Source organism: Malurus melanocephalus, unplaced genomic scaffold, assembly GCF_030028575.1.
Source record: "Malurus melanocephalus ecotype Western Australia unplaced genomic scaffold, MMel_1.1 scaffold_46, whole genome shotgun sequence".
Taxonomy (NCBI): domain Eukaryota; kingdom Metazoa; phylum Chordata; class Aves; order Passeriformes; family Maluridae; genus Malurus; species Malurus melanocephalus.
The window spans coordinates 1389954-1406810 of NW_026623278.1; the positions used below are offsets into that span (position 1 = coordinate 1389954).

A 16857-nucleotide genomic window follows, 5' to 3' on the forward strand; every position below is an offset into this window, starting at 1 on the left:
GCCCTGCTATTCTCTGGCAGCAAKTACAGCTTTTTTCCTTTTTCTTAAATATKTTATCCCAGAGGCGTTACACCATTTCTGCTTAGTCCAGCCTTGGCCAGCWGTGGGTCCATCCTGGAGCCATCTGGCATCGGCTCTGCCAGACATGGGRGGAACTTCTGGCRGCTTCTCACAGAAGCCACCCCTGTAGCCTCCCACTACCAAAAACTGACCATGCAAACCCTATACATCAGCTTAATTCAGGATAATATTTTGAAGGCAACCTGCCAGCATACAAGGTTGACTATAGAACTTACTTTTTAATACAAAGATAAAATAAATACTTAGCTGTCACAATGGAACTGTATCTTCYAGGTGATAAAATAAATATTTAGGTGTCACAATGGAACTGTATCTTCTAGGTTTTCACAGTCATTTGCTAGGGAACAGCATGAAGAAGTGGAAAAATACCTTTCTAGTCCCTAAAGTAGCTGCTGCTGCTGTTACCGCTCATCTGTATTGTGTGTCTTCCTTTYTGCCCTTACTGCTAGTGCAGGGTGTTGGAGGCTATTTATTCCTGAGACAAAAAAGGGAAACCCAATCATAGGGCAAAATTGCAGACTAAGTAAAATGACTGTCTCGTTTCATTATCCATCTACTATCAGCTTACATTTCCCTGCCATCAGACCATCATGTCACATTGCAGTTGGAGATGGCACCTGAAAACCAATCAAGTAAAAATATAATAAGGAGGATTAGAATTAAGTTACTTTATCCACCAAAAAAAAAAAAAAATAAAGCCAATACGCTCTTGATACATCATAAGACATATCACCATGCTGTGCAATGAGAACTATGCCACAGTTTCTCTGGTGAGAAAAGAAAATTTGCATCCTGGCCCTCCTGATTTGTTTCTTATTGACACTTTAGTCAGACAGTARGTAATGCATCAGATTAAGGGATGAATCTTTGAGTTCAGGTTTGAACTAAGTCCAATTTTTAAATTACTGTAGGGGTTTCTTTATTWTTGGCACAGTCCACCTCTTCTGGCAAGGGCAATCCACAGCAAACCAATCTTACTGCCACAATACTAGTGCCATACAAATAAGATTTCTGTGTGGGTACAATATGAAGAGTGAGTAGAGATTGTCCTTTAAGCTGTCCTTGTAGGTAAAAACAGCCCCCATCAAATTCAGCTTAGACTAGGACTTCATCAAAGAGAGAGATTTCACAAATCATTTGACAAATATATTTAGAACATGCAAAATATGACTTTYGGATTACTTCATTATGTGTTATTTGTTTAAATGTAGCTTGTCTACCCTGACTCAATTACAATTCTGTTTCTATAAAATATTTTGCTTTTCATACAAATTGCTGAAAAGAATTTTCAAAATATCAGTATGTGATAAGCACTTACCATTTGTAGGATCTTCTGAAAAGCCCATCTGCTATGCAAATTAATATCTAAGAGTAATTTCTGAATGGGGATTCAGAAAGGCATGGTTCAGAAAAACAATTAGCATATGTTTACCTTTCAGTGATTTCTGTAAAACACAGACTTTTTTTTGAATACTTTATACAATGAGGAATAATTTCCTGAGCTGAGGTTGTACTCCTTATAACTGGTAATAATCAATATATGGTTTGCTTATTAATGGATTTGAATTTTATTTGCTCATGCACCCAGATTAAATTAATCCACCAGATTAAATTCTCAGTGACAGAAAACACATTAATTTGTTTAATTATTCATGCAGCATGTTGTACATGGTTGTGTTATTCCCCACCCCGTGGGAGGAGGTGACTCTTTGTCTCAGTTGCTTTCGGGAGCACGTTTTCCCAGCTGAGCCTTTCTGTCCTGTCCCCTAGTGCACCTGGTGGACATCTGGAATGTGATAGAAGCGTTGCGGGAAAACGCCCTGAACAACCTGGACCCCAGCATCGAGCTGAACGTGGCTCGCCTGGAAGCTGTGATTTCGACCATCTTCTACCAGCTCAACAAGCGCATGCCAACGACCCATCAGATCAACGTGGAGCAATCCATCAGCTTGCTGCTCAACTTCCTGCTAGCGGCCTTTGATCCGTAAGTCTGCCTTTCTTCCCTCCTCTCCTGACTGCTGAAAGGGTTTTACTTCCTCCAGAAATATCTTTGGAAAACAATTGAACAGGCTCAATTCTGCCTCAAATAATGAGTGTGAATAGTGCTAACTAGGGAGACAATCTAAATTAAGGGCCTCTGCTTTCCCTTCTTTCCAGCCATATTCAGCACAACTGTGTTTTCATCCAGCTACTCAGACTTGTTCCAGTTTATATCAAAGAAGAATTATCTACAGAAACAAATTCACATGCGCTTCTAATTTGGCTTGTTGTTTATTGACACACCAGTGGCTGACACCACTGCAATGCCTCTGCAGCAGTGCCATGGGTTAATAGCTCATTATTTTGAAAGATCTCATTTCCCTGCAAGTTCTTGCAGCTGTAAGCAATTTTTTTTCTGGCTCATGCCAGTGCAGCATGATTTTGAGACCACGACAGAAATAGGATTAAAAACCTGGAGGTGATGAAATTCATGTTGTTTATTACTGCATGGGACTCATATTACAAAAATAACAAGTTTGAGATAGAGCGAGCCACTTGCGTAAACGAGTATTGTGTGTATACTTATTCCAGTTTCTGAATACACAGTTGGCAACCTGTACTGCAATATTTGCAGTCCTCAAAATTGAGTTATTTGAGAACAGTGGTTAAGTCTGACAGATGCAGGTGTTGTCACTTTATGGATTATTTTTTGAAAATTCACCGGCAGAAAACAATGGCCATGACACATTAAAATAAGGTTGCTGCCCCTCTTCCCCTCTCTCTTCCCAGTCCTCTCTCTAGCTGCCCTGGTACTGGGAGTCACCGAGCACCTCTCAGTGCCAGACCAGCCAGTGGCTCAGTCACCATGGCAACGGGGAGAAAAAGTAGATGTTCCACATGAGAAGGCTGCACTCAGCCTCTCCTCCGGCCCCTCCGAGGGGAAAAAAAGAAGCCAATCCATTGTGAAATCATAGCCTTCAGGAATATTCTTCTCCCCTCAAGGGCAGTAAAAGAAGGAACGGGCGTTTTAATTCATACCATTGTGGGTGTGACAAGAGCACTGAGGGATGCTGAAACTGGCCAGATGCATTTATTGCTGCATGCCACAAACTGCTTCCTGGCTGGTAAACACAGCAAAAGACCCTGGACTGTGGAAGCAAGACCTGTGATCATGTGCTTCTTTTGTAGCTCACTGTAAAGGGGTAAAGATCTCAGCTACACAACACGGCTGCTTGTAGCAAAATGGAGTAGAGGAATTTAGTCCCCTGGAGGGAATCAGAGACTGTTTTTAAGGGGGTAAGGTTTTGCTTTCCCTGAACACATCCCATGTGCTATGGTTCATGACCTGTTTCTGGACTCCCCTCAGGCCCCCCCAGCTGTGAGGAAGCTGTGACCCTCACTCCATTTGTCAAGCAGCAGCTCAGTCTGTTGTGCTGCCTCTGAGTGGAGTGCATGGGATGCACTTCCCAGAAGGGCAGAGACACCCAAGGAATTCCTAGGAAGAGGCTCCCAGCTCTGGGGTCAGACATAGGGACTATAGCTGCCTATCACCCCATATGAAATACATCAAACGTATGGGATGAGGGTCATGGTCTGTGGATTTTGTCGGGCAGTCTCTGGGGTTTCCTTGCTTCAGGCTGTCTCTCTCTGCAGCTATGGATTAGAAGAGAAAACCCTCTGTTCTGCTCTGCTGTCTAAAAGCATGTATTATTTGTTGCCTTATTTTCTCCAAGCAGTAGGAGATAGCCTTCAACCCTGGCCATCATTCCCTTTCCTAAGTACTCCATCCTGTGTTGTTGCTAAGTGCACATCAGCTTCAAGGTTTGCTTTTGACATCATTTATGCTTCTAGTGCTTTTTTTTCTGGATCTGAAGAGTAACCTCAGTAAGAGGGGTGCTATATAAAATCAAAATATTTTCTGTCTTCTCCTATTTCCACTAATAAAATTCATTTCTCTTTACATTCGCCAGTCCAAAGCTGCTTTCAGGCAGTGCCGACTTCTGCTGAGATCTTGCTGCTGCTGTGAGCCACGGCTTCAGCATTTGCTTGTGCACAGCAAACCCTGTGAGGCCCCAGTGCTGCCAGTCAAGGGCATCTGTAGTGTTTAGCCATGGCTCAGGGCACTGCTGGATCCCAGTGATATTGGCCAGTCTTAGGCCCTGTTAGCCTGTCTGTTCATCATGATTTTATGATGATGTATTTAAATCACATGTATTTAAATATGCATGCGTGTACATGCACACACACACACACACAGAGCACAGACATAGATATTTGGAGGGCAAATTGGGGTTATAGTGGATCTTGTGATGCTTTTAGGAATACAAATGACCGATGCAAAATACGGTGTCAAAACTAATCAGCCAGACGGAGAGATTGAAGAGATAAATGAAATCTTTCCTCTTTCTGTTCYTCTGTTCTGTAACCGTTTGAGAATGGGAAAAGCCAATGGCTCTAGGGTGGAAAACTGAAGCCAAGTTGATATGTGTCTGCCATGCAAGAATATAATCCTATTAGTAAACGTAACTAAACCTCCTGGGAAAAATAATTTAAATCTGAAGCACTTCCACATGAGCTTTTTTTTAATCTCTAAATCTTCCATTGCTCCTTAATAATGCTATTGCTTCTACTTAGCTTCTTTTTTTTTTTTAGTATAACAACTCTTTTAAAGGCAGATGGAAACCTCATGATGAAACAGTGCAGAAAAATTCCTAAGGGTCTAAAGGGTAGCACGCACAAAAAGAATACAAAAGGACCACATTCTCAGCCATAGCAGGGCTAAGTCTGGTTTACACAAATCAGAATCCAAACAACAAAGGATGGAAACACAGTAGTCTGGAAATCTGTACACTGTGATTTTAATCTTATGAAGCCAGTCAAAAGGAACTCAATGTAATGAAAAAGAAAGTGTGCACAAAAGTGAGCATTAAAGAACATAGTAAAGATTTTTTCCTTAAATACTGAAGTAGTAAATTTATTACTTTTCACCTGTATTTCTAATAGATCTTCTGGCAAAAAGCAGAATTTTAAATGAGTGTAAAGGATAATTAGAATTAATATTTAGAATTATGGGTTACACTGACCTAGAACTAAATCAAAATCAATAAACTTTAAAGGTTATTAGCTAGTCAAGCTTAGGGAACTGACTCATTCTGTAAAGTCTGAGTGACTTAATGAACATAGCAGGGAAGTATGGAGCATGCGTCAATGTACAGATCTGAGTACACCATTCGTGTCTGCCTTATGTGTTACTGTGTTAGTCTGCTTTGGGATTAGCACAGAAAAAGACATAGTGGCAGGCTGTGTGTTGTTCCACAATCAGTTTATCTTTCAGTTCTGATCAGACACAATTTTATTCCTTAAAATTGTGAGTGACAGTGAACACAATAATTTTAGAAATATTGATGAAGAGCTAAATTTCTCTATACTACCATTGCAGTGCAGTTAGACCATTTTACATAGGACATGACTATATACGTTAAATGAGAAATCTCTCATAAACATTATGCTCCCTGGTAGAATAGACTGAAGATCACAGAAACTGTTTCCATAAACCTAGCACAAAACGTTATTATCTAGCCCTGTCATTAATRCCATCAGTAGAATTTAGAAGGAAGCATGGCTGCCATTTTGCTACGTTCACAAATATTAGTTGTCTCTTTTTAAAAGCACGATGACATTTTCTCACTGATGTCATTAATTAAGATTATTAATTCATGTGGGAAGCTGTGTAGTAATGCCAAGGAATTTGGATGATGGATAGAAGTGCTCCAATACAACTCTGGACTCTTCCTGCCTTATAGTAAGATTCAGAGAATTCCAAGAAAAAAAACACATTTCACCTTTTGTAATCAAGAAAATTAACATTAAGAAGCAGATGAACTTAGAACATGTTCTTGCTCATCTTTGAAAAGGGACTGAACACTAAATTGGGGCTGATAGGTGTTTTGGGGGCTAAGTGTGCCATGCAGTGTGTGAAGTCACGTTTTACTCACGTAGCTCAAATAAACCAGGGTTTCTGTAATTACTGGGGACCATCATGGTTGCAGAAGGGTAATGAGGATAGCAAGAGTAATATTAAAGTTAAGCCATTGCATGCTTCTAGACATTTGGGGRAAGAGTTGGCCATGTGCCTTTTTGCCCCAGGGCAAACCCCTGGGTGCATTTGGGGTTAWATAGCATTATGCATTTTAAGTTGAACATAGAGAGCCAGGTGCAGCCTCATCTTGAACAAACCAGGGACAGARCTTCTCTGTATCACAACAAATGTCCTTTGCTCATTCTGGATGCAGGCATATTCCCCATTTTTCAGCAGAGTCCTTCTTAAAGGCTTTGGGGTCCAGGTGTTTAATTTCAGGTGTATCAAAAGGCAGTTGTCAGGACCTACTGACAGGTACAGATGAATTTTGTGTAATGGTGTGAGCGCTTTCTGCTCTTTTGTTCCCAGTGTTGATTTTTTAACTTCCAGTCTTCTGGGTCCAAAAGATTCCCTATGCCCTTATGGAAACCATCACTGTGATAGGTATCTTCCAGTGCTACTGTTTCACAAATAGTAGTAATAATTATCACTGTMGTATATAATGAGATAAACAGTTTAATACTGAGCTTCATATACATAAAAAATCTGCTCTTGAGATCTTTGCAGATGTGCTGATGTGTGTTCCCACAAAACAAACTTTCTTTTTAAAGGTCTCATTTCTCTGTATGTCAATCCACATATATTGTGCATTACAATAAGGGAARTGTTTCACAAATACACATTTTAAATTAACAGTCTCATAAAATGGACATATATGTCTACTTTCTGCTTTTGAACAGGGAAGGACATGGTAAAATTTCTGTTTTTGCTGTCAAGATGGCCTTGGCAACTCTTTGTGGAGGAAAAATCATGGACAAATTAAGATGTAAGTGACTTTTTTCACCTGTTAAAAATTATTAGTGCTGGAGAAATAACGGTGCAGTAGAAAAGAGGGAATTAGGATAAGTTACAGTTTCATAGCTGGGTTTGGGAGTTGCACTATATATATCTCCAAGTAAATCCCACTAAATGATCGRTTGAACTTCACACTGAAGTTTTTTTAAGACAAATTGCATATATTGAGGTTTTATTGGTGGGTTTTATTTTTTTTCCCATTTGGATTATTGAATTTGAAATACAGATAAGTTCCTCAACATCATGAAGCATCATTTAATCATTTCTTCTGATTATTTTTAATAACATCTGTCTTGCCACACCTAGAAGAACAATGTATTTATGTACTATTTATATTTTCTTCCATAAGGCATTCTTATGCCACGTATTTTGGTGAACAGATTCTCATTTCATAGGATTTATTCCCAATTTCCCAATAGCAAAGGCATAGTTTACTTGTAGCTGCAATGAAAGACTTTCTGTTTAGTCATATGATCTCTGTAGGTCAGGTCCAGAACACCATTTTCCAGACTTTTTGTCCATAAAACCTTCAGATTCCCCTCGGCMTTCTACCTCAGCCCAAGAAAACTGAGTTTAGGAATTACTGTTTATTAGAGTAGACAAGTAGAAATCCCAGGTGCTGGTTTAGTCTTCCRGATTTGTGTCATTTTAAAATACATTATTTCTATGTAGAAATTGAAATACAGACTGGACTAAAGTTATAAATTATAAATTCAGCACCATTTGTTCCCTAAGCTGCTTTAAGAATAAGAGCTGGGTCCATCCACTGAAAGGCTGGAGTACCATGATGATTTTTTGGGTCAGCAGTCCCAGAGTCCTGTTGTCAGAATTTCCCTTCCAGGTTCCTGGAAATGAAGCACCTGACATGACAGCCTGAAAAACAATAAATGTTCCTTAGTCAGAGATCTCCTGCTAAGCAGAGGATAATTTTAAACAAKCAGAGAAGTAACGGCTGACAAACTGGCATCTCTGCAATAATAAWAGTGTGATATTTTTATACATAAAAAAAAGGGAGAAGAATGAAAAGTAATGCATTTGCAAGACCTTCAGTGCTTTGGATGTCCAAGACAATAATAACTGACTTAATGAACCCATTGTCAAGATTTTGATMTGACATGGTAAGCTGGCAGTAGGCAAAAAGCTGATGTAGCGTATCTTGTCAAATCAGAGCCTTCTTATCTGATTAAATTACTGCCTCATGCCACGCATCAGGCTTTGCTTAAAAATGACYACACACAAAGAAAAAAAATCAGGAATGTTTTAGTAATAGAATCAGCTACTTCTTAATATGCAAATGATTCCTCTTATTTTCTATTGAAAGCAATTAGAATTAAAGATGTAGTAATAATGGAGCTTTCCTTAAGCCAAACACGTTTAGTACTTCTGTTTCAAATCAGATGCTACTGAGCTCAGAGCAAATCTGTAGCTCACACTGAAGATGCTGTGTTCTTTTGTWCTTTTCCACCCTCAGATATTTTCTCCATGATTTCTGACTCCAGCGGGGTGATGGTTTATGGCAGATATGACATGTTCCTGCGTGAGGTTCTCAAGCTGCCCACTGCTGTCTTCGAGGGGCCTTCGTTTGGTTACACTGAGCAGTCAGCAAAATCCTGTTTCTCACAACAGGTAAATGAAGAGACAYGGGAGCTCAGTCACCCCTCTGAGCAGGCCAAGACTTTCTTCCTGTCCCACACATAYGTGCATGTTTTCCCAGGAAACGTGAGGCTGGATGGGGGGGAAGGTACAATCTGCTGATTTTGGGTGTTCAACAAGAAGCTGGTCTCTATAGGTTCCCCATATAACCACAGAGAGAGAGGCTTAGTCAGAAAGTGATTCAGAGCAGAGTCTTGACTTACACATTCCTAAATCAGGGAACTTCCTACTTAAGTACCTGTTGCGTTTATACCTTTAGGCTATATATATATTTATACCCCAAGACGTGCAATCTTCCACTCCACTTAGATGGTGTTGATATAAGAATACACAAGGCTAACTTCTCCATATAAAGCTCAAGTTCCACCAAAAAAATCAAATTTCATGTTCTCCCAGTGATAGACACACAAGTTTAGGAATGAGAAGAAAAYCACCTTAAAACATTTTTGAAAATGAGAATCAGTATGTGTTAGAAAATCTCCAGTCTCTTACCAGTAACACCAGTAAGATAGGATCAGGAAAGCAATTAATTTAACCTGAAGAAAATACAAGATTTGTCCCCAAWTCAACAGACTCCAAAGGTGCACTGAGTACAGTACCTCGGCTTCAGCTAATACATAGCTCTTAAAAAYATTCCATAATTATGGCTGATTGTCCACTTCTCCAGTGGAGAAAGAGAGAATTCCTGTGGCTCTTACCACACATCACACTGTATAATTCCATAAATATATAGTAAGGGAATATGCTGAAACTGGGACAATGTTAGAAATAAAGTTGTATTTTCCTTCTCTTTATCCTTTCATTTGCTAACTRAATACTGTTGAACAATTAAGATCAGTGGAGCAGGAATAGTGTCATTTTCATGCAAAATAGGGTCTCATTTTTTGTATTCTCTTGGTTTCATCACTAATCAATAGGCACTCCAGTCAACCGAAAGGCAATGTTGAAATTCATTTATTGAATCATCTCCCAATTCATTTTAAATGGTAATGTTTGCATATGTGAAACTTGTCTTGTTTCACAAAGGGAGACTTAAAACAGCACTTCATCTTATGTTGAAGAATTTATGGGGTGAAGTGATTTCTGGTAGTTTTGTGTTAAAATAATGAAGGAGTGCTCTTGCATGGCAGCAGGGCATTCAAGCTTTGCATGTTGGACATGCTATTATTACAGATGAAAAAAAGGAATTTCTTCTCCTGAAAAAATGTGATTTGGGCCTCATTTTTTTATCTCAGTAGCCATCAGAAATGGTACTTGCTTTGAGTTTGCATCAAGCTGAGTGGACCAGATGCATTAAGGTACCTTTAGAAACCACATCTTCAAGCAAGCATTAGATGGTTTTGTTCACAAGCTCCACTTAGAGCTAACAAGAATTAAGTCTCTTGACTGATGCAGATACACAGCAGGTTTACAAAGCTGCTGTTTTGCATCCAGGGGCAGCCAAGTAGTCCTGTATATCTAGTCTAATATTTCACTTAAATTGACTTTATGTAGTTCTCACTACATCCTCGCTAGGGATGAACCGGAGTTTTGAAATAAGATTGAAAAAAYCAAATCTTTACGACACCTTTATAAATGGTATTTACAGTCTTAGTCACGTGTAAGTCCTTCTTTCACTCTCTTATGTTGCATGTAGCATTATCAGAGGCTGATAGCTTGGAATAAGTTTGGCATTCTCCCTTGTTATTCCCACTATGGATCACTTGCKTACCATAAGCCTTTCAACCCTCTGATATATAGAGATTCTTCGATTTCAGGGAAAGAAAAAAATGCTGGGAATTATCTGCTCATGGTGTCAAATCCATTTCAGTTTACATSTGAAGGGATTTTTCCTATTGCAGAAATGTTTTATTATTCCACRTTGTACTGGTTTATTTGATAAAACCATGTATTTTCCCCTGTCTGTGAGCCACTGCKAGATCCAGTGGCTATTCAAAGTAGAAACAACAGTGTTTCCTCATCAGAAAATTTGTGGGACAGACATGCCAGAGCAAGTAACTTAATGTTTCAGARTACAAGTCTGTGGCTCAAAAAGGAGTTTTATCATCACCACTTCCCCCCGTAGGTAGGATTGATGTGATGTTATGCTGTATTTGCATTGAATAGTATTGTTATTATTGTAAAAACCACTTTTTAATTTTTTTTTTTAATTCCAAACTAAAAAGATAGACACTAACTTCATTTTCTTAGCACTTGTCTAAGTGTTATTCCACAAACCTAGACTCCATCTGTGTGTGGTGTATATTTAGAAAACAATTTTCAGTTTCAACTTTCCCAGCAGCTGAAAGAAAATTGCAGGAGGAAAATGTATGGAAATTGCTCTGATGGTGTCCTTTTAAGGGACACTGCTTTCTCTAATCCATAAAATCAGTGATCACCAGAGCAGTTTGGCCATAAAGCTGTCATTGAAGCTAAGTTGCCTTACTTGGTGCCAATCAGATTTTAAAGTTAYAGCTGCATTCAAAAGCCCACTGCATTGTGGAAGAGCTGTTACTGTCTCCTCATCTGTTTGCTTGTTAGACTGSTTGTGTGCATCCCTTCGAGAGCACAGGGGAGTCCTAAGGCTGCTCAGCTCTGCAGTGTGGGGCACTGGAGGTCCCTTCTTTTCCTGGACTTCCTTCCACCTATTTTTCCCTCTATGTGCTCAGTTCTGCTGCAGACAACACAGTTGGTCAGCAAAGCTACACCAAGCATCCACAGCAGAAAAGGAAGTCCACATCTCCAAAAGAAAGATCCTCTTTTGTGCTATAAGCTGATGCTYATAGCATAGGATGTCTGTTTGGGAAGTGTTATCCACTCTCCATGGTTGGGAAGATAATTCATACAMGTAGGTGGTAATGTTTGACTGGACTTTCACAGTGCACTTGTTTTGGAGAATGGTAGCATTCCAGTGAGATTTAGAGCTCGTATTATGGCTATTTCTGTTCATTAAAGAATCAAGACTATTTTCACAGTAGCCTGAGGTATTTTCTCCTAGGGACAAACATCTTTATATCTTTCCAAATACCTTGCAATATTTCATCCTTGAGACTGTTGCAGTGTGAGATGTTTTTTCCRTTGATCACTCAGTGTATAAGAGAAATAAGTATTTTATTTACATCTGGTGATAATTGTTTATAAATGGAGCACAGATACTCCATCTGGAAATCTCAGCTCTTAGAAGAATTCCACAACACGCAGAGATGATACATGTTGCTGCATAACTGCTGCTTAGCTTCTTTATGGGGTAACCTAACTTCTTYAGCAAGTTAAAGCAGCAGCTTATGCAATCAGATATGAAAATTTAGCCATCCCTTTGGATATGGGGATACTACTTAAATATGTATGTCTATAAAATACATTTGCATATATTCTCAATAGGGCTCGATTTTTTTGCATCTTAAAATTTTATTTAAGGAAGACTGAGTTGCTGATTGAAAAAACAAATGAACTGAGATTTGTGATTACTTTTTCCAGACACCTAAGAAACTTAAGACTTTTACTTTTAAATCAACAGGGATATTTTAGGTTTTAAATCTCTTCAAAATTTAAAGGGGCATGTATCTCCAAGTTCTTCAAGGTGTGAGGAGTTTAGGAACAGTTGCTGTCCCTGAGTATATGCAAACATGTCATCCCACAATCAGAGCTCACCCATAACTAGTTGCCATCACTCCTCAGACAAGCATAGTTTCTTAAATTACAATAACAATTGTGGTCTCTCCTTACCCTGTATTTCTTTCAAATTTGTACTCCCTTGCCAGCATTTTCTTTCATTTGCAGTTTTGGAATACCATCAGCAGTGATTTTTCATTAGAAAATTGGTCATACACAGTGATACCCTATACGCACTTGTACTTGTCACACGATACTCAAAGCAGATGAGAACATGCAGAGTTGAATGCCACCCTTAATCACAAAGCATCTTCAGGCAGTGACTCTAGAAGAGAGTCTGGAAGTGAGTGGGAGATAAGTGTCTCCAACCCAGCCTTGTGAGAATGACTGCTAGTCATCAGTTGTATCATTGTACCAACTAAAAATAGTCTGGAAAAGCTTTGCTAGTATCACTTGTTCTTTTTAGTTATTCAGAGCTACAGGCAAACAGTGTTGAAAAGTTATTCCCAAGTGTTTCTGTAGAGACAAGATAAAATAATTTTGACATGTCTAATTACTGATTTTTTGTGCATGTTTGTTTGCTTGTTTGAGCAGAAAAAAGTCACATTAAACACTTTCTTGGATACTCTCATGTCTGATCCCCCGCCRCAGTGTCTAGTGTGGTTACCGCTTCTGCATCGACTGGCAAATGTTGAAAATGGTGAGTAAAGAGAYGCTGCCAAAACACAGTTACAAGAATAAACTTTGGTGTGATGATTTTCGCACTCTGTAGATGGTTTTGTAAAAGCTACTGTGCTGGGTACACTGACTCCATGTGCTATTTTTATGGTGACTGGTAAAATATTTGAAGAAGTCTGTTGGTCATTCAGCCAGGAACATGGCTTAAATTTTGCTGTGTTCGGGAAGTTAACCTGATCATGTCTCCTCCTGTGCTCTGGGCAAGCAAAGAGCAATGGGACTGGATCCATTCACACACTTACATTTGGTAAACTACCAAGACCACAACTTTTATTAGCTATGACATATGGCAGCAGAGAAGGAACAGCTTGATGGTTTCCATTCATGCAATATTCTTGGCAGGAGGTGTCCAGTGCAGTGCAAAACAGCCAAAAGGTCCTTAGGAAGGATATCCTCTTAAGTCTACACTGCCAGACCATATCCTCTGAAGAGGAAGTCCCATGTGGATGGTGTGTGACCATTTTTGGAGATAAAAGGAAAAGGAGGAAAAGTCGTATGTGTTCTTTTTCTAAACAAATCCGTCTTCCACTGAAAGGCACTAAGATGGATGAGGTGATGTTCCCAACACTTTTTAGCTACTGAGCAAGCTATCTATCCCAACTTTGCAAGCTCTTACCATCCATCTCTCTCCCTCACCAGTGTTTCCTAGCCTAGAGCAGTAACCCTTCCTGCTGCAAAATTCTGGCAAGGAATTAAACCCCCGACGCATTCAGCACCGATCCAAATTCTCCCAGACTGAACCTTATGACAGAAAGGCAGAAGGTGCCTGGGAACMAGGGGATGTTCAGTACTCTGTGGTAAATTGGATACATGCTGTAGCAGGGTAAGAAGAACAGAAGTAGCACCATGGCCAGAAAGGTGCTTCAAAGTGTCTCAGTTGGTGCTTTAGCATCCTCAGTGACTTGCATCCTTGCCACTCTCTGCTGCTCAACAGAGAACAGGACCACACCGGTCCCTCCAGTGGCCAACTTTCCAAATCTAAGCATCCAAAGACAAGTGTTCAACTCCATGTGTAGGTACCTAAATGACAACARTTATACAGATGAGACAGAGCAGTAATTAACAGACAATAACATGTCTAAGTACACTTTCATCCTTTCGGTAGTCATACTCCTGAATTTGACCTCAGCTTCTCCCAGTAGCACAGCTTCAGTAGATTTTCCCACATATGAATTTCCTCTAGGATAGAATAGTTTGGGTTGAAAGGGACCTTACATAGCATCGAATTCCAATTCCCCAAAAGGGACACCTTCCAGGTTGCTCAAATCCCTATCCAATCTGGCCTTGGAACATTTCCAGGGATGGGACATGCACAACTTCTCTGGGCAACCTGTTCTAGWGCTTCATCACCCTCACAGTAAGGAGTTTTTCCCTAGTATCTAACCTAAACTACTCTCTTTCAATTTAAAGCCATTCCTCCTTGTCCTGTCACTACATGCCCTTGTCAAAAGTCTCTCTCCAGCTCCCTTGTAGCCCCTTTAGGTACTGGAAAGCTGCTCTAAGGACTCCTTGGAGMTTTCTCTTCTCCAGGCTGAGCAACTGTCTCAGAGTATCTTCATAGGAGARCCCTCATCTTTGTGGCCCTCCTCTGGACTCTGTCATGTATTCTGTTAGACACTGAGCACATTTTTTGCTGCTGTGAGCAGGAGGTACRGATACCAGTTCAGAAATGAAAGAGGGTTTGGTGCCCAACGTGGGAAGTGTTGCCCATGACTCAGCACAGGTTGCTCCATTTTCACAGGTCAGAGCTGTCAGTAACACACAACGCTGCAGATTGCTTTAAACAAAGAAGGGAACAGCCTTCAGTTTGAGATTTTGTCCATAAACTTTTGCTGGGTGTTTTTTTACAGCTCACCATTTCTTTCTCCCTCACAGTCTTCCACCCCGTCGAGTGTTCCTACTGCCACAGCGAGAGCATGATGGGGTTTCGCTACCGCTGCCAGCAGTGTCACAATTACCAGCTCTGTCAGGACTGTTTCTGGAGGGGCCATGCCAGCGGTTCCCACAGCAACCAGCACCAAATGAAAGAGTACACGTCATGGGTAAGGGAAGGCTCCTGCCTCGCTGCAGACTGCTTTGCCCTCCAGCCATCGGAGAAGCCCCCAGCCACAGCTCTGGGCAGCTGTCTGGCTCGGGGGAGCCGGGCTGACACTTTGGATTAGTGATCCTGTCTGGGAGGCTCCGGCCTTGGGAGCCATCAGGAGAGCGTGGAGGTGGGAATGGTSTTTTCTGGGTGAGGATCTGGGGCGCCTGTGACGGTGTGTGCCGCAGTGAGGGCAGCGCAGGAGGGGCTGGCAGCAGGGCGCCAGGCTCATGGCAGCTTCTCCCGTTCCCACAGGACTCACGGTAAAGTCRTCATTGGCTTGCTCTATTTGGCTACGTGTAAATGAAATGATGAATACTTAATGCTCATTCATCAATATTTTCAGTTGAGTGGCTGCAGCATATGCGGAGCATTTGGGATGATCCTGGCACTGTAGATTTGAGCGTGGTCTCAGGCTTAGATCCACAGTAGTGTTTACTACGGAGAAAAGCTCACTTCAGTCTTTTTCTTATTGATCTGAATAATGCAGTGTTTTTTCTAAGCTGAAAGAGAAGTACCAACAGCTGCTGGAACCTTGACCTTCTGTGAAGGGCATGAGACCTGGGGACTCAGCTCTCTCTGGACTGGAGCAGAGCCCCAGCAGAACCRCTTGGTCACAGAGCATGTAAATCTTTCGGGGTTCCAATCCAGAGATAAGCAGAAGATACCTAATTAGTCTCAAATATTTCAAAAGTATATTCTTAAAAAAAAATAAGAAGAAAATTATGCATATAGCAACAGCTCCCCTTTGTACAGTGCTTCATGTCTATTTTTTAACAAAGTTCTGAAGCTTAATACTTCTAATACTCATTTTATACTTAATACTTCTAATCTCATTTTCTATTGATGGAACAGGCAAGGGTTAAATTTGACATGGTTTGCTCTGTATGCCAGTCATGCAGCAGCCCTGTACTGTATTCCAGCAGACCTGAGTCTATAATTGTTTTTGTGGGTCCTAATTGCTGCTTGTTGCATAGACACAAATGGCTGGAGTTTAGTATCTGAGTAGGAAAGTGCCCACTATGTAGCTCGACTCCATTCCTAGCAAGCAATTTGTGCTATAAAATCCATTTTTTGCTGTAGCCAGGGAGCTGTAATTATAGGTAGGAAGTAATTGGAAAACTTTAGATTTCTGCTCAGTGGAAGATAAAAATGTGACCACATGCCTAGTGCTTTCAAATGTTTCCTTGCCAGAAAGAAATGTTTTGCTTCAAGTTTGAAATTGCCTTTCTGTAGCATTCATTAGGATTTGTTCAAACCTGATTARCGTTCTCCATAATGCATCAGTATCGAGCTCCAAATGCAGATTGGAAGTGTTCATGGGTGCAGTGGAAATCAACTGTTCTCAATTCAGAGTGAAATTRCATTTATAATGGAAGAGAAAGAGCTTGAACTTTACATATTTAGGTTGGATTTCKGTAATAGAAATATTTCATTATGGACTTGATGACAATCATAAGTCCATGSAGGATGGGTATGCACAAATACAAAACCCTTTCTGTCAAATTCCAAAAAGATTTTTGAATTTCAGCCTGTAGAGCAGTGTTTTGGAGAAAGGAGACAGTGTAAGGATCACTGATCCTCTTTTCCTGGCAGAGAAGGTGAATCACAGAGAGCTGAGTTGMATTCGCTGAGAATCCCTCATGCAGCCTTGAAGACACCCTAGATATCAAAGTCCTTCCTTAGAAGGGGAKTTTACTCCTTAACTGCATAGTCTCCAAACAAAACAGAAAGCAGAAAATACTGGGTTGTGGGTTTTTTTGGTGGTGGCATTTTTTTGTGGGTTTGTTGTTTTTTG

The 16857-nt window shown here is 40.4% G+C and overlaps 1 protein-coding gene across 12 annotated transcripts in view; it reads left to right on the forward strand.

Moving 5' to 3' along the window:
* Positions 1-16857, forward strand: part of DTNA (dystrobrevin alpha) — a 218615-nt gene that overhangs the window by 151686 nt on the left and 50072 nt on the right. For all 12 annotated transcript variants that reach the window (XR_008965274.1, XM_057365000.1, XM_057365001.1 and 9 more), the window contains 5 exons: positions 1852-2065; positions 6880-6965; positions 8466-8620; positions 12833-12938; positions 14852-15018. Coding sequence is in view for 11 of the 12 variants with exons in the window: in XM_057365000.1 (XP_057220983.1) it covers positions 1852-2065; positions 6880-6965; positions 8466-8620; positions 12833-12938; positions 14852-15018 (728 nt within the window). In the remaining variant the exon portion in view is untranslated. The remainder of the gene's footprint in view (positions 1-1851; positions 2066-6879; positions 6966-8465; positions 8621-12832; positions 12939-14851; positions 15019-16857) is intronic.